The sequence below is a fragment of the Lontra canadensis genome, unplaced genomic scaffold, assembly GCF_010015895.1.
Source record: "Lontra canadensis isolate GAN:19392208 unplaced genomic scaffold, GSC_riverotter_1.0 scaffold49, whole genome shotgun sequence".
NCBI classification, from domain to species: Eukaryota; Metazoa; Chordata; class Mammalia; order Carnivora; family Mustelidae; genus Lontra; species Lontra canadensis.
In genome coordinates, this window is record NW_022631043.1 from 1,396,277 (window position 1) to 1,421,170 (window position 24,894).

At 50.3% G+C, this 24,894-nt stretch overlaps 1 protein-coding gene across 4 annotated transcripts in view; it reads left to right on the forward strand.

Annotated features, from left to right (window-relative positions):
• The window catches only part of PTK2 (protein tyrosine kinase 2), a 222,223-nt gene that overhangs the window by 59,857 nt on the left and 137,472 nt on the right, over positions 1-24,894 (forward strand). For 3 of the 4 annotated variants that reach the window (XM_032873471.1, XM_032873467.1, XM_032873472.1), the window contains 2 exons: positions 8,114-8,280; positions 20,717-20,804. In XM_032873471.1, the coding sequence (XP_032729362.1) occupies positions 8,114-8,280; positions 20,717-20,804 (255 nt within the window). The remainder of the gene's footprint in view (positions 1-8,113; positions 8,281-20,716; positions 20,805-24,894) is intronic. The other variant, XM_032873469.1, reaches the window with a different exon arrangement.

Sequence of the window (24,894 nt, forward strand, 5' to 3'; positions counted from 1 at the left end):
AGAACTCTGAGTTGGCATTGATTGGTTCACGAGAGCTTTTCCTGTGATGGAAGCGGGTGTGATTCATGACCTGCTTCCATTCAATGCGGTGACATTTGGAAGTGCAGTATTTTAATTGTGAATTGATGGATCTGCACGACTGAACAAAATAGGACCGAAGCACGTGTCCATGCCGTCTTTGTCCCCAGGGAGCAGCACACAAGGAACGATTCGGATAAAGGAACTCGCCTACATGGTTAGGCGGGAGTACAGTGGAAGGAAGATGGCCGCATTTGGGGCCCAGTGACCTGCAGCCGAAATGGGGTGAGGGGTGAGCTCGGAGTGGGAGTGTGGGCACTTGGCGGAAAGAAATAGACCAGGTAGTGACGGTAGCAGAGAAGAAGCCAGGCCGCCCGGTTTCTGCAAAGAGATGGTTTACTGTCGTCCACAACAACGAGGTAATTCCATTCCGACCCTCACTGCCGCGCTGCCTACCCCAGTAGCCGAGTGACGTGCACACGTGCCCCGAAGTAGTTAGTCTCAGCTGCTGTTTTCTTGGTACAAACACAAGGTTTTGCAGATGTAGTGTGGACGAAGAATGTAAAATATCTCCTGTTTTGATTGCCCGTTGAAAAGACCACGTTCTTGACATCGTAGGTTAAATAAAATGTTATTAAAATTGAATTCATCCATTTCTTTTTACCTTTTTTTTTTTTTTTTAGAAATTTTGAAGCAACATACAGCTTGCTTGCATTTTTATTTCTGCCAGACAGTGGTGCTCTGTAGAAAGTAGCGATCAGAGAGACTGCCTGACTCCGAAGCACCGCCACCTCTGGGGGCGTTGAGAGGCTTATTTGCAACAGGAAATATCTGGATTCCTGTTGTAGTTCATTACAGAGGTTTGATTTCTCATGCTGCACTTGTAATTTTGCTCCTTTCACATGTATGTGCTACTCCTATGTAGTTAATTTCAATGTTCGGTTCTTGAGAGGATCCCCAGGACCCCGCCAGTTATGGGCAACGTGTGCCAGGCAGCAACAGAAGAGGCTCCTTTGTGAAGGGACCTGAGAGTCTCAGGGGCAGGCCCTGTGGCCTTGGACACTCAGAGGCCGTGGGAGGAGGCCCCGAACCTCCTTGTGGGGGTCTGTGAGACGGGCACGGGAGCACCTTCCCTCTACGCCATCGGCCTCAACCCATGTGACTGCCCAGGTACCGCCAGAATCAGGTGCAGGTCGTACCCCCAGTCACGATTCCCGACAAGTGCTGGCGGGCTCGCGCATCCTGCCCTAAGGAAGCAGCGGCCCACGGACGCAGAGACCACTTACCTTGGTCGTGGCTTTGGCCCCGTGTCAGCCGCGTGCTCCAGGCAGCTCTAGAGCTCAGGTTGAGGCCAACCCCAAAGCACCAAGGTTAACCCGTGCCGGACTATGTTGAATACGAACGGTCCTCTAGAAACGTGGTCGTGGTACTTCGGAGTAATAAGAGTTATAGGAAACTTCAGATTCTACCAGAGGAATCCCCTGCTTGGGAAACAGAGTGACATTTACATCCTCAGTGCTGGATGCAGGACCACACTGGACAGTGTCTTCTCAGGGCTCAGGGAAGGAACTTGCACCTCAGAAGTCTTCCACACAGACTGCTCGTGAAGACGTGGAATGAAGGTGTCTGTAGGGAAGTAGGGTGTAGGACGTTAACACCACAGGCTCTCCTTAAGAAAACAGTTAGGAGACTTAATGGATCAGACCCGTGAGCCCAGAAAGAAGTGCTGGAGGGATGTAGGCTGTGGCCTGCGTGCAGCCCCCTCGCACCTCTCCTCCACTGCCGTGGTCTCTTCAGGCTGTGACCAGCGCTTACTCCAGCTCTGCCTTCTCCACACCTGTCCCCTGTTCTGACTGGTCTCCCTCTGAACTTGGGACCTGTGCCGCCCAGCTGCCTCTGCCCCCTCGTCCGTCTCCGTGCTTCTGACTCCGAAAGGACTGTCTGTACGTCCATCGAGGGCCTCCCTTCTTTCAGACACTTAGAATCACCTGTTGCTCCTCCTTCGCTTACGCCCCGTGTCTAATTCAGTAGCTGTTTGTGTCCACACGGTTCCCCAGATGCACCCAGCATCCACCCACGTCATCTGACCCCTGCTGTGACACCTTCTTTGAGCCACTTGGTCTCCTGACATCCCACCGTCCCCTGGGGACACCTCCGTCTGTTCACAGTCCAGCAATGAGGTGATCCTGTGAAAAAGCCAGAGCGTGTCACTCCTCCACTCAGAACCTTCCTGTGGCTTCCTGTCTCGTGGAGGGTGAGCGTTCAGCTCCTTCAGAAGCCCCTGACTCTCCTCTCCCTGTCACATTCCACAGCCTTCTCTCCTCCGGCTTGCTCCCTTGGACTTGCTGATTCCTGGGCTGTTTCTCCAACATGCCGGTCTTGGAGTCATTTGCTCAAAACTTCCAGCAGCTTCCCATTTCTCTCAGGAAAACCGGGTTCCTTCAGTGGCCTATGAGAATGGACTCCTCGTGGCCCATTCTTAGCTAGTTTCTGTGACTGCCCCTACTCCCTTGGCCTCCAGCCCAGGAGGGCTCCCTCTTTTCCATCTTTGCTGTTGCCCGTCACCCCATTTTGATGGTGATTTCTCCTTGAGATTGTCTTGTCTCTTGATTTGTCTACTCTTTTATTCTCTGCTTTCTTCCCCTAGACTGAAAGCTCTGTGACAGCAGGGGCCTTCCTGCCTCCTACTGATGTCCCCAGCATCTTCAGCAGGGCCTCGCAGGCACACAGCATCTACCTGGCAGATCCCCATTGCAGTGACTACACGAAATCCTAGAGGAAATGGAGTATTTCCGACAGAAATGTAAATTAGGAACGTTGGTTGCAGAAGTACCAAGTAGTAGACTAATAATCCTAAAAGAAATTGAACTGATAGAGATAACACCTATTGAAAACCATACCTGGGCTTACTGATAACTTCTGTCAGACCTTCAGTCCCACCTTGTTACTATTTTCCTTAAATCACAGGGTCTGAAACAATCCATTTGTACCCAGACACCAAATCTGGGCAGGTACCATATGATGCCACTGAAGATTAAGTTGCAGTTGAGTTGTTGGACAGTATTGTTGGCACGTTCAAAGTATCTTCAAGTTTACTAACGAGCCTGAGGCTCTTTTTTGACTGTGCAGTGCACTCGGAAGTTTCCGTGCTTGTCCTGAACCTCTAGAGCAACGTGATGGAATTGCGGGAAGTTGCGAGAGGAAATCAGTCCTGTGGTTTGCTAAAAGGTGAATGTGTTTGGATTGGGACTGTTGGAACCGAGCTGGTAGTGGGAAGAATGACAGTAGAGAGAAACGTTCTGATCAGTTTAAAATCAGCTCTCTGATCAGGGTGCACAAACACTTGAACAGTTTGCGATTCTGTGAGTTGGTGGATGTCGGGAGCTTTGTGAACAGAGCCGTGCTGTGCGAGCAATGGCTGGTGGCTGTCGGGGAGGGCACCCAGCAGGCAGTTTTCCCCGAGCTCAGCCGCAGAGGGCTGCCCGGAGGCTTCTGTGTGCAGCAGCCCCGTGGTCTCTCCCGTGGTCGCCAGCGCTGATGCCTTCTGCGTGTCTCCATTTTCAAATGTCAACTTCTATCTGCTGAGGAGCCGGTGAATGTGCGTTTAAAAACTCGAACACTGATTACTGTGTATTCAAATAATTTTGGTGCAGGAAAGGACTACAGAGATTTTAGTTAAATTATTCCTTTAATGGAGGGAGAGTGTCACCCAGGAAGAAACTAGAAAGAAAAACCTTAGGGAAAAAAATGGAGTCCAAAGCAGTGTTAAGAAGATTATGAGACTGCAGAAGCATGAGGAAGTTAATTCTCTGTCGTTAGACCTGCAGAGTTGGTGATTGTGGCAGGCAGGATAATGGCCCCTGAAGAGGTCCACGTCCTAATCCAGAACTGGTGCATACGTGACCTTCCATGGCGGATGTGACCAAGATGAAGATGACCTTGAGATGGGGGAGATGAGGAGCCGCAGACCTTTTCTGGCTGTGGTCAGAGGGAGGGGGCCGCGGAGGAAGGGTCGGACGCAGCGCTGCTGGCTTTGTGGATGCACAGAAGAGCCTCTGGCAGCTGGAGAAGGCTAGCCAAGAGCTTCCAGAAAGCGGCACTTCCCTGCCAACACCTTGATTTTAGCCCAGTGAGACCCATTTCAGACTTGTGATATTACAGAACTGAAAAGTACGCGTTTGTGTTCTGTTAGGCCCAGAAGTTTGTGGTCATCTGTCAGAGCAGCAGTAGGAGAAGGACTTTGTCGTTGTCCCGGAGGACTTCGGGGCCGACTTCAGGCCGAGTGCCGAACCGACAGTGATAGCAGCTGGCTTCCTTACCGTGAAGAGCATCTGAAAGAGAGACACGGAACAGGAACCGCCGGACATTGTAATGAGCAGATCAGGAGTGATGACTGCGCTTGCAGCTCCTGGGAGGAAGTAAAGAGATGAGCGCTGTTAACAACACCGTGTGGGGTTTCAGATCTCTCTTGTGATAAAGGAGCCTTGTAAATCCCTGAGAAGACAGCTAGACAGAACAAATGTCTCCTGCTCTCTGGTTGCCACCTTCCCTGCAGACTGGCCGTGCTAGTGTATGTTTTCAGCATCACCTCTCTGCTTCTAGACTAAGGCTTCGGAGGGTGCGGGTTCTGTCTTACCCGTCGTATGTAGGCTAGATGCAGACGTGTTCACTCACCAAATGAGTGAGTAATATTCAAGAGTGAATGGACGTGAAGGGACAGTTTGCAGGATTTCTTTCTACCAGTTGAAAGGTCATTATTTCTTTCTAGAGTATTGTCTGAAAAATAAGTGACCAAGTTGAACCAAGCAGAATCATAAAAAGAACTTTTAAAAATGAAATTACAGCGTCATCTTACTAGTATATAATCAGGGAAAGGTAAACTAGAACAACAATGAAATGCCCCGCCCCCACCCCGCTGTCCATCACATTGATTAAACACTTGGATTGATTTTATCCGGCATTGGCATGAGATGAAGGACAGTCTCGAACATTATGTGCCAAGTATCATTGCTGTAGTTTCCCTGGTGGCCATACTTCCAAAATGCCACATTTTTAAGTCGCCTTTGATCCAGTGCATCTGTTTTTAAGCAGTGCTGCTCGTGTGTGACACCAGCTAGAAGCTTGTTCGAGGCGGTACCGCACACATCTCACTTCCGCTCTCCCCCAGAGCAAGGAAGCCAACAAGAAGATAACTGTCCACTCGGAAGAGAATGGCTCTGGAGGCTGTGTGTTGTGTTCCTGATAAGACAGAAGCATGGTGCCCACACTGGCTAGGGTCTTTCATTCCTGAATCCTTTTCCTATGAATATCTCATGTCCAAATTAATCAGGAATATTATATATTTCCCAATTCTGGGATATGATATAGATGAGTAAAGGGATATTTCAAAGTAGCTAAATGTAGGTTTATATACTCTGGGTGGGATTGTCCTGGGACATCAAAGCCAGGTTGAGAAATTTAAATTTAATTCAGGTGCCATTAGTGGCATATTGTAAATCCTTGTCCTGTTGTCTCCCTAGAGGTCCTTTTCTAAGCGTGTGTGTTCCAGAAGTAATAACGTGTGATATGTGCATACATTCCATATGGTAGTAACGTTGGGGTGGTTTGTTTTGAGTGTGCATTCCGTACTAAATATTTAGTTCTCAAAGTTACTTTTCAGTTACACAGAACCAAATATTTAGTTTTCAAAATTACTTACGTTACTCAGTGTGTATACTGAGCTTCAGATATGTAAGTCCTTGCATATCCGTAATCTTGGCTGCCGCTCGAGCTGAGTCAGCAACGAGATATAGAGGGGTTCTAGAGAAGTAGGACAGAACACAATATGGAAGCATAATGAAAAAGCAAAACAGGAAATGAAGGGGAATGTCTGTGTGTTAATTGCTGTTAATATTTTAGTGAAAAGTGAATGTTACAGCCTTGTTTCATGAGGAGCTCCTGCAGGATGGGAGCTCTTTGTTCCACAGAACCAAACCCGAGGTCATTCTGGGTGTCTTCAGGTGGTGTGAGCAAGTGAATGGACTGAAATTGTATCTGCCCCACAAGACTCCCGTTTGGGAGCCTGCTTTTCCCCCGGGCTCCACAGTTCTGGACTAAGCGTCCGTACACTTCCCCTCTGCAGGTGGGCACCTGCGTGCCCATTCCTTGAGGGGTCATGAGGATAACCTTTGCTGGGGGTCCTCAGGGAAGGCATCCAGAAAGGTGGGATTTCTCCCCGACTGTTCATAGCACGTGCAATGGTCAGAAACGGTCTGTGCCCAAAGGATAGACCCCCTGAGACCGGTGGTTGGGGACAGATGTGAACTGCGGCCCTAACAGGAGCGAGGTGGCTCTGGAATCGGCCAGCTGCCAGGGAGCCGCCGTGGAGTGGAGAGAAGATGCGCTGAACCCAAGCCTTCGCGAGGGCAGTGGTGTCACTGTGCACTCGGTGGCGCACTGGCAGAGCTGGGACAGGAAGACAAAGCGCTTTTGTGGGGATTTGAAAGAGGTGCCAGTGCCTGTCCTGTGCAGCTCAGAGATCCGTGCTGTTGGCAAGGAGAAGCTGTAGAAGCCGCCTCTGAGGAAATTGCTAGAAATGGAGGTCTCTTCCTCTCGGCAGATCCCCCACCCCGAGCCCACGGAATGAAGACGGGGCGGGCTGGGTGTCAGCTCCTGCTGTCCCTTGGCTGAGTGCCCTTGGGTAGACACTGGCTGCAGCGTCCTTCACGGTGTCCCCATCAGAAATTCCGGCCCTTGAATCCGAAAGCCAGGAAGGACACTTAACGCCTACTTCATTTTCACCCAGACTTCTGTGGGCTGCGCACATCCTTCCTGTCCCACGGAGAGCTCGTCTGCTCTGCGGAGTGGCCTGTGACTCCTCCAGCCCAGTCCTTTGTCCTTGCTTTCTCCCCTTCCCTGTCACTCTCCCATGCTTGATACACAGCCTTCTCCTGGGATCCAGTAGTCTGAAAGGGAGGCTGGCCATGGGCAGGTGTCACGTGCTGCCTTTGGCATGGACACACTGGGTCCTTGACAGCTTTTGCATATATAGTACGTGTGTTTCTCTTTTCTCAGGAATAGGGACAGGAACATCCTTATTATCGACAGCATCATGTCCTAATATGGAAATACTTAGTGTGCGTGGGGACTTTTTAAGACGTGTCTTATATTACAAGTAGTATGATACCTTCAGTTAATTGCTAATTTAAAACAAAGCAGTGACGATTTCCTTTGGCAGTCATTTTCCTATTAATATCAGCGTCATTAGAAATTATGAATGGCCTGGAGCATGGAGAAGAGTGCAGTGGACTGTGATTAGCACACCCTCCCGTAAGCACACAGGCGGACTGTTGGACTCCCTTGTGTGGCCCCGTGTGTGCTGCCCATTGACATCCGTGTGCATATGTGACTTCCACAGCTAGGCGGGCACAGGTCAGGACTCGGGGCTGCTGCTTCCCTTTCCGAGTCCCAGGATAAGCTTCATCTTGGCGAGGCAGCCTTCCCTCCCGCCTTCGTCTCTGAACTCAGGGCACATGTGTTAGGAGCACCGGGTCTAGGGACTGTTCGGATTGCTGCACTGTAATCCATAGAGAGCACGTAGCAGGTGGGGCAGGCCCAACCAGGTAGCTTCTCCTGCGTCATCAGTATCACCAGAAGCGTGGCCTTCATTGTATGTTTCTAAGTGTGTTTCCTAAGAAATGACACTGAAGTTGCAGCCTGGTCTAGAACAGGATGTTATCCTGGGTTCAGAAAGTAGAACCCTGTCCTCGGGTCTCGTTATCAGCAAGTGACGTGCAGAGGGTGGCTGGGATGCTTTGTCAGGTTTTGGGGATGGAGCAGAGGTAGAGCTGCAGAAATGTACATTTCCATGCCTTGTTTATCACTAAAGAAAAGGGAAGAGCCTCATTTTATGTTTTTTCAAAACTTTTCCTTGTTTGTAAAAATACTATTTGAGAAAAAAAGATTCCTAAGAAAAATTAAGTAATTTGCTTAACTTGATTCTCTTTTTACCAAAGATTTCTGATAATTAACTAAAAGAAATGAACATTGCGTTAATTTTTAGCATACAGTTTTTTTTTTGTTTGTAACAGTCATTTTTGTGGGGGGTATGTTTTAGGGCATCATTCAGAAGATAGTGGACAGTCACAAAGTAAAGCACGTGGCCTGCTATGGATTTCGCCTCAGTCACCTGCGGTCAGAGGAGGTTCACTGGCTCCATTTGGATATGGGTGTCTCCAATGTGAGGGAGAAGTATGAACTTGCACACCCACCAGAGGAGTGGAAGTAAGATTACATACCTACTTTGGTGTGACTCACACTTGATTTGTTTTGCATATTAAATCACACACAAGAGGATGAATGTCTTTGCTTAATTTCCATACTGATTGTAATTACGACTCCTGTATTAAATAAAACTGGCTGGTAATGATTTAACCAGTGATCTCTTCTAGACTTCTGTTTAGTCTGTCTTTGTGGCACCACCGACTTGGGACTGCCTGAGCTTCTGATGGGCTCAGTGGTGACGGCCTTGGGCTCGTCGCACTTCTCTTGTCAGGACTCCTTTGTTTCAGCCTCGGCTCGAAGAGCTCAGGTCCTCATTCCTTTCCTTTCTGTCCTATTAGCATCCTTCTGTGCAGCAGGACTTCGTGAGCCCGGCGGAGACCACACCTAATTATCTCATTAACGGGCAACGTGGCTTGCTCCGTGGTGCCTGGTAGCCTCCAGCTCGCCTGAGAAGAGGGGGTGTCTGAGTGACATCCGCGCACTACAATTAAATTAGGCCGTGACTCGTGCTGACCTTAGTGAAACTGACATAATTGAAGGTGAATTAAAAGAATTCTCTGTAATTGCCCTTTCTTTGGTTCTCTCCCCACAAAGATAATAATTTTTTCCACTGTTAAGCAAAGCAGCATGTTAGTAGGAAGCCGTACGTGTGAAACACTAGCGTGTGGGAGAAGTTGGACCCCCTGTACGGTGCCCTCGTGTTACAGACACAGCTGCAGAGACAGAGGCGGTTGTGGAGGGGACAGTGCTCAGTGTTGGTCACTCTCAGTCCAGCAACCTGATTAGAAGACACATTGAAAAGAAAAACCTGCAAAAGTTAATAAATCTCCTGTCGAATACACTCATGTCCTGGTTACGGTTTACCAGAGAAACGTACTTGTATTTCTGGTTTACCGGGCCGCCGGCACGGGCCGAGCTGACAGGGTGGTCCATGATCAGGTCGTTGGGTTGGCTGACTTCGGTGCTGGCAGAGATGTGACCTCCCGCTGTTTGATCAATCAAGTAAGTGTTTCAAAGCTAAGAATACCTGAAAGTTACTTTAAAATACCTCAGGTGTGTTTATTCAGCACAGCTCCATCAGCTGCTTCATTTATGTGGCCTGTCAGAGGCGTACTCCCGTACGATGGTGCCCCGGTGCTCGGTAAGGTGCTGTTGAACGTGGACCTCTGAGCATCAGGTTCTGTTTCTGTTCTCTTAAGCCACTTTATTTTGCTTAATTTCAAGTAAAGTTGAGCGGCCTCTGCTCTCTTTCATGGAGTCTGAACCCTCATAAGCAAGGAGAGCCCAGCCTGGGCGAGGTGGAGCTTTGCCGAATGCAGTGCCGAACCGGACGCGGACGGAGGTGGCGAAGGTGACGCCACGGCCGTGTCACCGGCACCGAGCGGCTGGAGCCCAGCGCCAGGCCAGCTGCGTGCGCCTTACAGTCTGCACATTTGCAACTCATAAATGTCTGTCAAAGCTCTCCCCAGTCTTAGTAGGTAAAGATGGAGGAGACAGGCCACAGACTTGATTTAAGTTCCAGGTACATAGAGAGCTGGGAGCACAGCTTCGGGTGAGTGTAGCTGACTTCATAGTGAGGCTTTTGCAGTGAACATGCCCGTCGCAGGAGGACTCCTGCAGTCTTAGCTCGGAGGGGTGGCGTGGCAGGCGGGATCAGTGAAGGTGCGTGGACAGTGGGCTGGAGGGCAGGTGGTCCCTGCGGGTGTTCCTGGGAGGGTCAGGCTTCATACTGCCTGTCTGTGCACGCCAGAGGAGCCGGGACTTAAAGGGTTAGTAAGGAACAGGAGACTATTGTAAAAGAACCATGTAGATTTGAAAAAGGACCAAACATAAGTTCTAGAAACCACTGGATGGGTAAAACAGCTGATATAGCGGAAAAATTAGTAAACAGAAATGTGGATCTGAGAAAATCTTCCCAAAAGACAGCACACAGAGATCAACGTGTGGAAGGTATGAAAGCGCGTCATGTAACGTGAAGAATGAGAAAGTCAGCCCATTTCTGCCAGGGGCTCTCCAGGCGAGTAGAAGGAATGAGGAAAAGGAAATATTCCGAAGAGGTAGTGGCTGAGAACTTTCTAGAAGTGATGAATAGCATAAATCCTCAGGTGTAGGACTAACGTAAGATCCCAGACGGGGTTAACGACATGAATCTGCACGTCGGTAGGTGACAGTCAAATCGTGTGCAAAAGAAAAAGAGATGATGCTAAACGGAACCAGGGAAGAATTCACGTTTCCCCACGGTTCTCGCCAAGCGGTGAGAAGAAGTCCCGGCAGCCCGCATCTGTCTGTCAGATGCCGTTGCCGTTCAAGAGCAGGGCGGCTCAGATACTGCCCCCGGAGAGCTCACCACCAAAGGAGCCTCCTACAGACACATCTCAGGAAAGAAATAGTGGTTTCCGAAGGAGGGTTTCAGATGCAAAATCGGGTAGGTAAAAATAAGCATTGGCTCTAAGAACAAATAATGTAAGAACCGATTTTTTATATTAAAAAAGTAGAACCCAAGTGGTGGCTGCCTGTCAGAAGAGAGGCGGTCAGAATTAAAGCTCTGTCAGCACGTTTTAAGGGTATGTATAAAAAAATAAAAAATAAAATTGCATATTTGGACAGCTATGAAACATTAGAAGTAGCTTTTGTAACCTAAGCAGTAGGTGGGTGAGTAGGTGTTAGGGAAACAGCAAGAAGAGAAGGAAGGGACTAGAAAGCAGGACAAAGAGGAGTCACAGACGAGACTTTGGAAATAAGCTCAAGCAGACGGACAGTAACTGGTCAGAGATGTTGGTGTGTGACCAAGAAAGAGAAGCCAGCTCTCTGCTCTTTATGACGGGTATCTAAAACAGCAATGTTGAAGACGTTTTTATGTGACTTACAGGAAGAAACATTTTACCTTAAGACTCAGGACACATGCACACGTATGTGTCTTAGAACCATTTAGGTATAGGTCAACATACGCACTTGATAAAACTATACCCAGCCTCACTAGTCCACTGAAGTCCACGGTTTCCATCCAGAGGCATTCTGTTTGGTTTAACTTCATTTAGAAAGATGGATGGTCGGCAGGTGGGTGGATGGATGGATGGACAGGTGGATGGATAGATAGAAGGATGGATAGAGATGATAGATGGAGGGATAGAAAGATGGATAGATGGGTGGTGGGTGAATGGATGGAGAGATGGATAGACGGATGGTTGGATGGATGGATGGGTAGCTACAGAGAGGGATGGATGGATAGAAAGATGGATGGGTGGATGGATGAATGGTGGGTGAATGGATGGATGGATAGAAAAGTGGATGGTGGGTGGATGGATGGATAGAGATGATGGATGGTTGGATAGAAGGATGGATGGATGGATAGAAAGATGGAGAGATGGATGGTAGGTGGATGGATAGATGGATGGGTGGAGAGAGATGGATCGATGGATGGATGGATGGGTAGATACAGAGAGAGAGGGATGGATAGAGGGATAGAAAGATGGATGGTTAGAGACGATGGATGGATGGGTGGATGGGAGGATGGATATAAGGATGAATGAATAGATACAGGGGGATGGATAGAAAGATGGATGGTGGGTGGATAGATGAATGGGTAGAAGGACAGATGGATGGATAGAAAGATGGATGGTGGGTGAATGGATGGATGGATAGAAAGTTGGGTGGATCGATGGATCGATAGATAGATACAGAGAGGGGGCTGGATGGATAGATGGATGGAAAGATGGTTGGATAGAGAGGGATGGATGGATAGATGGACAGAAAGATGAATGGATGGATAGATAGAATTTTCCTACCTACTAACCAGGGGGATGAGGGGATTGGTATTGCTTTATTAATATCTTATTTAAAAAGTTTCAAGATAGAAAAGCATTTTTTAGGGGTATGAAGGGCAGCTACATTTAATAACAGGCTCATTTCACAAGAATTTAGGAAGAGTAGAAATAGATGGAACTATTTTTTTTTTAAGATTTTATTTATTTATTTGACAGACAGAGATTACAGGTAAGCAGAGAGGCAGGCAGAGAGAGAGAAAGGGAAGCAGGCTCCCCCCTGAGCAGAGAGCCCAATGCGGGGCTCGATCCCAGGACCCTGAGATCATGACCTGAGCCAAAGGCACAGGCTTTAACCCACTGAGCCACCCAGGTGCCCCGAAATAGATGGAACTATTAAACTTACAAGTTCCTGAAGACATTTCTCAAAATATATAAAGCAAAAATAGTAATAAAAGAATGAAATTGACCTCTCTTAATTAAAAATAAAACAATAGTAAGTCATTTTAAAATTATGTTTTTCACTATTCTTTTTAATGTGGAAATATGGAGTCCTGCACGTAACAGTGTATTAATCAGTTGAAAAACACCTTCCTAAATAATTCATGGTTCCGAGTAAAACTCCCAGTTAGCTGAGGGTCTGGCTATGCTGCCAAGTTCCACACCTCCCGTGGGCTCTTCCCTTTGTCCTCCAGTCCACCTTCCCGTAGGAGCCGTCGCTGTCAGTCGTTTCTTACCTAACAGCACTCTGCACTTTGCTTCGTGCGTGCCCAGCCCTCCTCCTTGACCAACCATTCGCTGTCTTCTCCTGCTTAGTGTTTAAATGTGGGGGCTGCTCCAGTGACCTCTCTTTCTTCTCTCTGTAGACCAGCCTTTGGCATCGAAATCACACTTTCATTGGATAGACACGGGAGACCAGGAAACCGGTTACTGCCTAAGCCAGACAAAAATCCTAAAAGCTGGTGGCTTGGGGGAGCAGTGATAGAAGGAGTTCTGAGAAGCAGCTGTACAAGCGTGTCTTAAGCTAGAGCTCACAGGGTTTGCCGCAGAGTCTTTAAAAATATGCACATGCGATGAAATCTGTAAATCACCTCTGCGGAAGATTCCAGTAGCTCCTCCTCCTACCTGGAGCCGACTCCAGAGCTCCTGATCAACTCTCAGCCCGCCTCCTCCCGCTCTCGTGCCCCGCCCTGCGCTCCAGCGGCTGGCGCCCCGGCGTGTCCTGCTCCCTTTGCAGAACTGCTTCTTCTCTGCCGCCCGCTTTCTTACCTGCTGAATGGGACAGACTTCTGTCTTGCCCCCTGCTCCAACCTAGCTCTCTTACTGGTTCTCGAACAAGTCAAGCATCTTGCCCCTTGGGGTCTCTGTACCTGGTGAGACTGGCCAGCGTGCTCCTCTGCCATTTCCAGCACGGTCTGGACCTCCCACCACGTAGGGCACGTGCTCTGCGGTCCCCTCTTCCCTGTGGTCTTCTCCGACCGCTCTGTCTGTAGGGCCCACTGCTGACCCACCACCAGATGACTTTTCTCCCTCAGGGACTTGATCTTACCCCCTGGTCTACTCCTGGCTTCTGGTCAGTTGTGCCTGGCGTGTAGAGGGCACCCAGTAAAAACTTCTTCAGTGAAAATTGAATTAGTGGCAGTGAAAGTGCAAAACCATCCAAGAGACGACACAGTGTGACGAGAGTAACGTGTATTCGTTCCATGAGTGTGGTCCTTAGCAGCGTTTTCACACTAACACACGTCTGCATCGTGCGGGGCACTTGGCTCACTTTATCACGTTTCTTATTGTGATAGTCTGATCAGGTGGGTGGGGCCTCACCTTTTGCCGTTTTACCTGTAAGAAACCTGAGGCTTCATGAGGCTTAACAGCCACCTCGAGCTCCTATGGCTCCCATGGGTGGAGGACAGAGAGTGGAGTCTGTGTACTCAGCCGTCCTGTACTCCTGTGTGAGACACGGACGTACGAAAACCGGAGCAATGGGCAGTGTTTGCCCTTGCCAGCAGGCATCTTGACCTGGTTCGGTGGCTTTGTGCAGGCCGCTGGACGCCTGGCTTCCGTTCTGAGAAGTAGGATCGTATTCAGATGAAGTGCCAGGGCTCACAGAGGAACTGGATGTCGGTTCCCACTCTTGGGAGGTTTTTGAACATAGACTGTGTGTGCGTGTGCGTGTGTGTGTGTGCGCGTGCGCGTGCCGTCTGCCACAGGATCTGTCGAGGTTGCCTGATGACGCTGAGACAGAAACTTGCTCACCTGGGGTCCCCAGCACGTCCAACACCTCCGCAAGCCAGCTTGCGGCACACCATGTGCTTCTGACTGTGGCGGGCAGTGGGGCCTTACAGAGGTGTCCTGCCTCGCCACTGGGGAAACGGAGGGCTGGTGGGAGAAACGGCGGTCCTTGTGCGAAGAGTAACAACAAAGTTAGACCCTACCTCCAATACTCAGAGACCCGCTTGAGACGGGTCAGGTGAGAAGAAAGTTTAATGGAAAAGAGAGTTGAATGTGTCTCTGATCCTGGAGTAGGAAGTTTAATACCCCCAAAATGTTTAATAACAGCAGATTTAACTTTATTAAGATAAAGAACTTCCGTGTTTCCAATGTATATATTTAAAAGGGCAAAAGCAAGTTGCAACTGGGAGGAGCTATGTGCAACACACGTCATGCACAGAAGATGATGTCGGGGGTTCTCCTGATGGGCATGAAAGTGGCACACGATTCACTAAGTGGGCCAGAGGCGCGGTGGTGTTATACCGTGAAGGAGAAAACTAGCCTGGCAGTCATCACAGGCAGCCGCTGTCGGCTTCATGAGCCCGTTAGGGAGATGGGAATCTGGACCCCAGGATCCATCTGCGACTCTCTGTGGGCAAAAAAAGTGAGTTGTTGACAGCAGAGGACGAGGGCGGCTCCGGCAGGCTCTTGCCCGCGCTGCTGGTGAGAAGGTAAACGGGCGAATCTCTCTGGCAAACGACTTGAACTTCCAGCCACTGCGCACCCTGCGGTCCTGCAGCTCCTTCAGGTTTTGTCCTGGAGAGACTCTTGGGTTTCTGCACGGGGCTGGAGATGCAGGAGGGTCGCGCACGTGAAAATGAGTGCACAGGGAGACGCGTGGCGGGATGGCCGAGCGTTGGCCACGCTGCCTCCTGACAGACGCGGTCTCCCAGGGCAGCGTCGTGAGTACCACGGAGCTGCACACTTTATGAGAAGACTGGGTTTTTTGTAACGTAAATTTTACCTCAGTTAAAAAAAAAACTAGGTCCTAGACGACAACATGGAGCATGATAAGCTTTTATAAAATGAAGAAAGAAAAACCTAAAAGAGTATTGTGGGGAATACATCAGTGGAGTAAGACTGTGGGGCTGATCTAAGTGAAGGGCCAGAGGGGAATCACCCAGAGCCTCTCCAGGAGGAGCAGCCTGCCCCGCCAGTCGCCATGACGGAGACATCCCAGGGATGAGTGCGGAGCCCTGGGGTTCGGAGGCAGGACTCTGCGAATCACCCCCCGTGGGGACACATGCTTCCAGTCCGCCCAGGAGGGAGCAGGGGCCTGCCCCCCTGTCATGGGCTCCTGAGAGGGCCCAGCTGAGCAGAGAGTAGTTGTCAGGACCCTGAGGTCAGCCCCAAAAGTCTCAGTCCCGATACCGTCCTAACTGATACCGCAGCAAGCAGCGTCTTGTGGTTCGGAGAGATTGTCATCAGACAGATGTCCATTTTGAAGTTCTGCACTTAGATCTTTCTAATGAGCCGAATTTTGGTAATTAAATTTCAGTTTTCTGGAGTGACCTGTGTAGAGTGGTCTGTTTGGCTTAGTCAGATGTAAATAGACTGTCAGAGCTTTGGGGGGAAATGGTCCAGTCCTTTGTGATGTCCAATCCAGGACTTCGAGGGCCGAGTCTGAGAGGTGGCTCGCGTGGCCTCTGAGAGCGTACCGTGGGGCTCTGCCGAGCAAGTGAGGACCGTCCTCCTCCTCGTTACCAGACGGGGTTCCCGCGTCCCGCGCAGCCCTGCCCAGTCCCTGGCGAGAAGCAGCCCCTTGCTCTGCAAGGACACGACTGCTTCCAGTCCTGGGCAGGAGAAAAAGTCTTTCATAGGGAGGAAAAGTGCCTTTTTTAAAGACGACGAATGAAAACGAGTAATGGTAGTTTAGGAAGCTTTCCTTTATGTTCCCTATGTTACCTCGAAATCACACCGACTCCGCACAGGCCTGCCTTTACAAGCAAGTCTTCCGGTGGAGCCCTGCACCGCCGAGCTTTAAAGCAGAGCGACAGCGACGCGCTCCGGCAGGTTGGGAAGTGGTGCTTTAAAGTGAGGACGGACTTTCAGTTCGCTGGCTGCCTCCGCCCCAGACAGGAGCAGCAGGAAGACGGGTCCGTTTCTGTCCGTTTCCGCTGGGTCTACGGCTGCAGGCTGACTCCAGCCAGGCTGGCTGGAGAGGGTTCTGGTGGGTGCTGTTAACCTCGGGTATGGACAGTCAGTCTGTGAACTTCTTTTTGTTCTCGGTATGTCTCAGAAGTTTCCGGAAGAGAACACAGAAGTCCTGTGTACCCTTCGCCTTGCTTCCCTAAAATGGTGAAACTTTCGTAAATATAGTACAGTAATTGAAACCAGGAACTTAACACTGATACGGTATTATTAACTGGTACACAGATGCTACTCAGATTTCTGCGATTGTCCCACTTAACACCCCTTTCCCGGTCCAGGATACCAGAAGAAGGATACTTCTCTAATCTGGGACAGTTCCTCTGCCTATGTCCTTCATGACCTTGACACTTGAGGAATACAGGCGGGTTATCTGTACCGTGTCCTTCCACGGGGGGTGGTCTGGGGTTTTCTCATGGTGGCGCTGAGGTTGCATGTTGTTCGCAAGAATGCTACAGTCGGGCTGTGGAAGTCATCGTAGCACATCTGATCAGGAAGTCTGTAGCGATGATGGGGCTCCTTTGTACGGGTGTTTTCAACTTGGATCATTTGGTTTAAGGTGGTGGCCAGGTTCCTGCCCCGTAAAGTCACTGTTTCCTCCTCTGTAATTGAGAAGTACCTGCTGGGGGATAAGTGTATTGCAACTCTGCAGAGACCCCGTTTCTCATGGATTTTCACCCATTAATCTCAGTACCATGGATGATTGTTTCTTACAGCTATTACTGCTAGAAGTTTTACCTGATGATGAATTTCTATTTCCATTCTTCTTTCGGGGATTTCTAAATGGAGGTCCCTTGTGAGAAAGAGCTGTCAGTACCACAGTGTTTGTAAGGCCCATCAAGAAGCGCAGCATCTGTGTTGTTTCTGGAAGTTGTGCCTTGTTTACTTCATGACACCCAGATGGGCCAGCTGACCCTTCCCAGTATCAAGGCTAACGGATTCTGGGCCCAACGCTTCCTACTCCTCCGCCAGTAGCTGGTCAGCTTATGGGTATCTTGGTGCTCGTTGTGGGAGGTGAGACTGAGGAGGTTAGTTCAGTGGCCTCAATAGGAAGTTATTACTTAGAAGAAGCAAAAAGATTATTTATTTGGGGCATGTTATATTTAGCTGCTGTCCAGAAATCCATGGAATGGTGTATAGCGGAATAGTAAAAATGTGTTTCAGGATGCTGTCAGGCTCTTAGAATGGTAACAGAAGGGTAAGGAGGACGGTTAGTTTTGTGGACAGGAGCGGGTGGGGATGTCAGCCCTCTCGGGCCAGTAGGCTGTGGGGTTGGGTGCTGTGGTTAGGGACTGAGCCAGGGTGATGGCATGTGATTAGATCGGGCAGACGGGCAGTTCAGCAGGGCTGTGGGGGACAGACGGGCTAGACACTGCGCACTGAAGCAGGGACCAGAATCCTCACAATCTGAAGAGCGTGCCTCCCTGTCCATGCTTCGGGTCAGTCCTGCTCCTCTGTTCTTGAGCCGCAGCGGCCTTCTCTTGGTCTCCTTCTGCGTTGTGGTCTTCGTGCATGTTCTTGCCGCAGAGGGGTCCCTGTCTGCCACTTCATACCTGTGGGGCCTTGGGCCGCTTACCTAATGCCTCGAGCTTTCTCCCATCCGTGAAAACAGGGTCATTACTTCTCAGCCAGGGTACTGCGCTCGCCTCCGGGCCTCCTGCTTCTTCCTCTGGGCCCTGTTGTCTGTCCTTCACACAACTGTGTAGACCTGCCTGGTCTGAGGAACGTCCATCCTGCGATTACCCTGCTGTGCTCCAAGCCCCATAGTCCCGATGCACAGGGGCCCCTGTGATCTGCCGCCTCCCGAGCCCGCCTCTCCCTGCTGCCCGCCTGCTCAGTGCTCGTGCTTAGTGCGGTCGAGCCGCACTTGCCTTCCCACACATCCTCTCTCCTCAGGGCCGCCCCCCATTCTCTTCCATCAGAGCGGAACTCTTGTCCCTGCACATAACCGAATGACGCCTTTCCCCCGCTCAGATCTTCGTTCACATCTCCCTGGATCGGAGTGTCCTCTGGGGCTACCTGTGCAGAGCGATCTGTCGTCACTTGTCGCTCCCCTTACCGAGCTTCTTTACCTGTGTCCCGCTTACTGCTGCCCCCGAGATATCTGTGCATTTGCTGTCTGACTCCACCACAAATCGTATCTCAGATTTTCGAGGGCCGGTGCTTGGCCTGTTTATTGACTGGCGTCTCCCCAGCCCCTGGAGCCGTGCCTCCGGTGGGGTTGGCGCGGGAATCAGTAGTCGCGGAGTGACTGCTGATGCCATCAGTAAGCCGTGGAGCCCGTGCCTGCTGTGGGCCAGGGAGTGTGCGCGGGCTTCTGCGCTCACTCACTCACTTATTTCCTGACGAGCTTGGGACCAAGGCAGAGAGAGGCGGTGGCAGGGGTGGGCCATGGAGCCAGAGTCCCAGCCCAGGCCAACCCCCTCCGGAGCCTGCATTCTTCCTGCTTCTGGCAGGGCCGTAGCGGAGTACGAGGCCGAGGGTCACATCCTTATCACCATCCCTTTCGGGCCCCGAGTAGTCCTGGAGTGTCCACGGAGCCGTTGTCAGCATGTTCAGGCTGCCGGCTGGTCACAGTGTTTGAGCCGGGTCTGTTTCCTACCGTCAAATGCGATAGCATTCCTAGCAGAAGCCTCCTGTCCTGTTTGATCCTGAACGTGCAGCCTTGGGCCGCCGCGGCTGCTTGCAGAGCCCCGTCTTCTAGTCCGCTAACGGGCACTCGCTCCGCTTCTGTTCTCTGACGGGGATGTGGCGTAGAAGTGGTGCCTGCGGGGGGCCTGGAACGTGCTGGCAGTAATGAACTCTAGCATGTTCCACAAGGGACCGCCCCACTTGCAGTGTCTGGAGTAACTCGTTGACCTCGATCTGAGGAGGAGCAGAAGGGAAGCTCACTGTTGGGCAGTTGCATATTTTAATGAGGGCAGACACTCCACGGTCTTAGCGGGGCTTGTGTGTGTGTGTGTACCTTGCGTTTTTTCTGCTCTTAACTAACCAAAAGAATGGTGTTACTACTTTATTGGCATGTTTCCCTTGTGAGACTATTAAGTTTTTTTAAACATCGGTAAATAAAACTTTAAGAAAGAACAGATCTTCCTATAACCTTTGGGTAGGCAAATATTTTTATGAACAAAACACTAAAAGAATTTCCCAAAAAGGAAAAGAGTAAATAGGGCCGCATAAAAATTATGAGCTTTCTTCCTTGACAGATAACATTAAAATAAAAAGATTTTTAAAATAATTTTTACAAGACACCATCAAAGAGTGAAAGATGAGTCTTGGAGTGGTGGAAGATAGGCGTCTAGCAATGGCCTCACACCCTGAACGTGTAAGACAGCTGGGGGTGGGAGAGAGGGACCCTCAGCCCTTTAGAAGAAACAGATGTTTCACAAAAGGAGATTTCCTCTTCGGCAGTCATTAGATGAGGCCGTCGGCAGTCCACCCTACTGCGGCAGGCATTGGTCACTACAAGGAAAGAGACCTGCCGGGCGGAGAGATCCGGAACACTGCATGCTGGTGGGATTTTAAACGGGTGTGGCTTCTTCAGCTCCCTGACGGGTGGCACCGGCTAACGCAGGGGTGTGTGTGTGTGTGTGTGTCTGTCTGTCTTATACTCCCAGTCTGTGCCTGTAAAGGACATGGAAAAGAGAGAGAGGGAGAGAGCATTCTGGTGAAATTTGTTTCCACCACTCTTGAAGTGTGGCTTCCTGAACAATTAACTAGTTTATGCTTAGAGTAAGAAAAAAAAAGAGTGTTGGTATCCTCATAATAGCTAAAAAAGCAGGAATAACTCAAATGGTCCTTAGCGGTGGTGTGATATTTCACGCAATACTATAAGCTCAGAGCGACCGTCTGCTTCTAGATAGGCTGAGTCTCACAAGCATGTCAGTGAGTGAACAAAGGCCAGACAGGAAAGGGTATGTTCTGTGTGGTTCCATGAGCATGAGGTCAGCCATCGGGGAAGTGTGGGGAGGTGCTGCCCCTGCCCTGGGTGGACAGTGACTGCTAGGACCGGGTGCCTTCTGGGCTTCTTTCTGCTCTGTCCCTTGCAGGATCATTGAGCTCGCTCTGGACACTGAGGTGCACATCTTTGTGCTGAAAAGTTTGAAAATGGATGGTTAAAAATTACTTGTATTTTAAGTTACTCTTAAGATAATATTTCAGAGTAATTGGTTATGCCATAGTTATAATAATGCTGTAATTGTAGACTATGAATTGAGAAAATTATTTCTGATTTTTCTATTTTGTGAATTATTTTTTAGATATGAATTGAGAATTCGTTATTTGCCAAAAGGATTTCTAAACCAGTTTACTGAAGACAAGCCAACTCTGAATTTCTTCTACCAACAGGTATACGAGAGTGCTCTAATACACCTTATTCTTTGTGGCTTTGAATCCTACTTACTACATGGTTTTATTTTAGAATTTGATTAACGCTAACATTTGGGAGAATGTGTATTTGTCACAGTATGGCAGTGAGAGAGTTTTAACCAGTGAGGAATTTTGAATTTTTGACCCTGAATTCTTATACACTTGGGTAGATCTTTAAAGATACTTCTTTTGTGTGGTACAGCGAATCCTAAGCAATACAAGCATTGGTTTGCCTTTAACTCAAGTACCGTTACCATGCCCGAGTATCTGCAGGCTGGGCCGATGTGGAATTTATTGTCAGAGCCACCGAGAGTCACAGAATCTCGAGAGCAGTTTGCAAAATAAAGGCAGAATTGACTTTTTTTTTTGCACTGAGTAACTTCCTTTTTACCCCTTCAAATATTAGTTAGGCAATACACACGTGTGGCGTAAACGAACCAATAGAATTTTACGTACAAATACACGTTGCTTGTTTGTTTCCACGAAGAGTGACGAAAAACAGGTGCGAGGACTGGCTGACATGTGCGCGCACGTTCTGCAGCCAGAAGCACGTGGTCGTTCCTCGTTTTAATAAAAATATTTATTATGTGTCTGCGGTGGGTCAAGAGCACAGAGGAAATAAATGAGATCCTCTGCATCCTAAATTCCTCAGCTGGGCGGGGATCTCCTGCGAACAGGACCTGTGCTCAGTCCCTGCTGTCGGGAAGCGCAGAGGGCGTGGCCGTGCCGAGAGCGTCTGCCGACCCGTGGAGGTGCAGAGCCCACGCGCTGTCCTGGGAGGGGTCATGTGAGGAGTCCCCAGCTTTGCAGACAAGGAAGAGTCGTACTTTTGGAAACGTGGTGCATCTTAATCTGAGTTAAAAAGTTTGGAGCAGAAAGGGAGAGGAGCTGGGGCCCCCATCGTGAAAAGGGAAGGCCGTAGGTTTCCTCCCGCAGAGTTAGGGAAGCTATTTAAGGGATGTAGTCAGTGAACGTCTCGAGGAGAATTTTTGTCGTCGGGAAGTCAGACCACACTGATGGCGCCGGCATCCGTCATGGACCGGATGGGTTTTAAGGCGGCTGTGAGCGGGTGAGCGGACTCTCCAGCCGTGCAGGCAAGAAACGGGGGAGACAGAGGGGTGCCTGGAGTGCATTCAGCGGTGGATTTGATGGGAATGGGAGACTGATGGGACGTGAACACGAGGGCGTGGATTGCATCAGTCCAGCTGCCTGATGGCAGGACCGAGAAGAGATGGGCCCACTTCAGAAGGAAGGCGGTAGCCGGGTAGGTCGTTTTCTTTCCTGATGTGAGAAACCTGTGGGTTCCTGCTGGGGAGACCCACGCTGTGAGCGCAGGACGCCAGGACGCTGCTCCCAGGTACCGGGCCTGTTTTCTCACCGCATCAGGAGCGGGAAGCGTGAGGGCCGGGGCCCAACGGGAGCCTGGGGAGGTTGAGCGCGACGCGGAGTTGCGTGGGAGAGGGGGTTCGCACTTGGCGACACGGAAAGAGGAGAGTCACGTTTTGATGCGGTGGAGGTTGTTGGGGGCCCGCTCGTACCGCAGCGGTGACGTCCGGTTACGAGCCGCCCTGGGGCTTCCCCGGCTCGGTGGCGGCGTCTGACGAGCCTCGTGCTGGAGCGAAGCAGGTGACAGGGGTTAGCTGGTGGGTTTGCCTTGCGTTCTCGCTCTCGTCGGTGATCTTTGTCACTGTTGGCGTAATTTCTTTGCAATGATCCACCCCCGAGGGAATCCATGACTTTAGTGACACGGGTCTCTGCAGTTCGCAGCCAGGCCTCACCGGCTCACGTCCCTCCCTTTTGTAACTCGGGGCCGACCTCGCAGCCGGCCGCGTTCTTGGCCCTTCCACGCTGCAACCTGCTGTCCTCGTTTTTCCTTCGACGGGACCTTGCTTCTGTCTCCGACTAAAAGTACCGCACGTGCTGGTGTGGCCCCAGTTTCCTCATCCTCCAGAGACCTCTCTCACTGCGGTCTGTGTTGTTCAGCAGACTTTAGGGGACCCAAGAGGTGGGGAGCACGCATCCCGTTGTGTGCTCACCGTGCGTGTAGCGGCCCAGCTGTCCCATCAAGTAGGATGCACGGCCGTGTCACCTATCCCGGTGAGTGAGGTGGGGTTGTCTGTCTTTCCCGTACCCCGCCAGTCTTCCACGTTCGGGCTGCAGACAGCGCCAGGCCCTGGAGCAGTCGGCAGTTACCATCTGTGAACGGGACACGCGTGTGAGCTCACCTTCCGGGACAGGACATGTCCCTCTCCATCCTGTGTGCCTCCACCCCACCCTCTGCTTTCTCTGTTCCTGCACTTTCTCTTTCGCAACCTGACCCTTCTTAATCTCTTATAGTTGTTCAGTCATATGGCACATTTTTAGGAAGTCCTCAAAATACTCTGAATCATCACTCAAAGTATCTTTATCCTAAATAATTACTGTCACTTTGTGTGTGACTTTACGGTATTCTACCATGGACCTGTGTTTTAAAAGAAATACAAGAGCCATCATGATACCGCCCCTTGCCCACGTTGAAGGCTGATCCATGCTGGTGTCCCAGGGACAGGAGACAGAGGGAGGTAAAGGTGTGTGTGCAGAGTCCAGGGGGAGGGCAGGGGAAGGACTGTTGTCACCACCAGTGAGTTGGCAGCTGTACTAAGAGCCGTGAGCGCACTCATACCCTCCGGATCGCATGTGGCAGTGTCGGCAGTGGGTGAGGAAGAAATAGTGGACTGTGGGCAGTTCGATTGTCACACTGACACTTGCCCTTGCAGGGGCGCACGGTAAAGGTAAGACGGACACGTGCGTGTGTGCAGTTGCTCATCGGAGCAGTGCACTACCGGAAGGGGACCCGGAGCCTCGCTCAGTAAGGTCAGTAAGAGGTTCCTCAGATAAGTTGTGTGGAGCGTCAGATGTGAGTGTCCGTCCTGACCCAAGCGCCGTAGCCGCGTTCGCACACGCGGGAGCCGTGACGCTGATGCTGGCGCTTACCGCCACCCTGCATAGAACACGCGTGGTTCTGCTCATGGGAGAAGACGTGCGTACTGTTGTTTCTACCCTGACCTAACAGAGTCGTGCAAGGAGCATGGTGCTCACGTTGCTGCTTTGACAAGGACCTACGTGTTTACTCAGCTCCTTGTGCTAACCTCTCAGTGCAGAAGCTGTCCTCTTGCACACGTGGGCATTCCAGCGCTGTCACAGGCAGGACCCAGGTTGGGACAGTCCTAATGCCACTGTTGGAAATCAGCTAGGAGTTCAGAGCTTTCCCCTGTTTAAACACGTGCACTTGTGCACATGCGCACGCGTGCGCGCGCGCGCGCACACACACACACACACACACACACACACACAGCATAAATAAAACTGTAGCCCTTCAGCGGCTGTTTGTAGCCAAGGTCTACTTAATTGTGAATGGAACTGAAGTTTTTTGTAAGAACCTTTTTTTCTCTTCTTTTCCCCTTTTTAAAAAAATTAACATATAATGTATTATTTGCCCCAGGGGTACAGGTCGTGAATCATCAGGCGTACACGCTTCACAGCACTCACCACAACATATACCCTCCCCAGTGTCCATCCCCCAGCCACCCTATCCCTACTCCACACCCCCAGCAACCCTCCGTTTGTTTCCTGAGATTAAGAGTCTCTTACGGTTTGTCTCCCTCCCGATCCCATCTTGTTTCATTTTTTCCCTCCCTACTCCCCACGACCCCCTGCCCTGCCTCTCAACTTCCTCATACCAGGGAGATCCTATGATAATTGTCTTTCTCTGACTGACTTATTTCGCTTACCATGATGCCCTTTAGTTCCATCCACGTTGCAAATGGCAAGATTTCATTTCTTTTGATAGCTACAATTTTCCATTGTATGTATATACCACATCTTCCTTATCCATTCGTCTGTTGGTGGACATCTAGGTTCTTTCCATAGTTTGGCTATTCTGGACATTGCTGCTATAAACATTTGGGTGCATGTGCCCCTTCAGTTCACTGCATTTGTATCTTTAGGGTAAATACCCAGTAGTACAATTGCTGGGTCATAGGGTAGCTCTATTTTCAACTTCTTGAGGAACCTCCATGCTGTTTTCCAG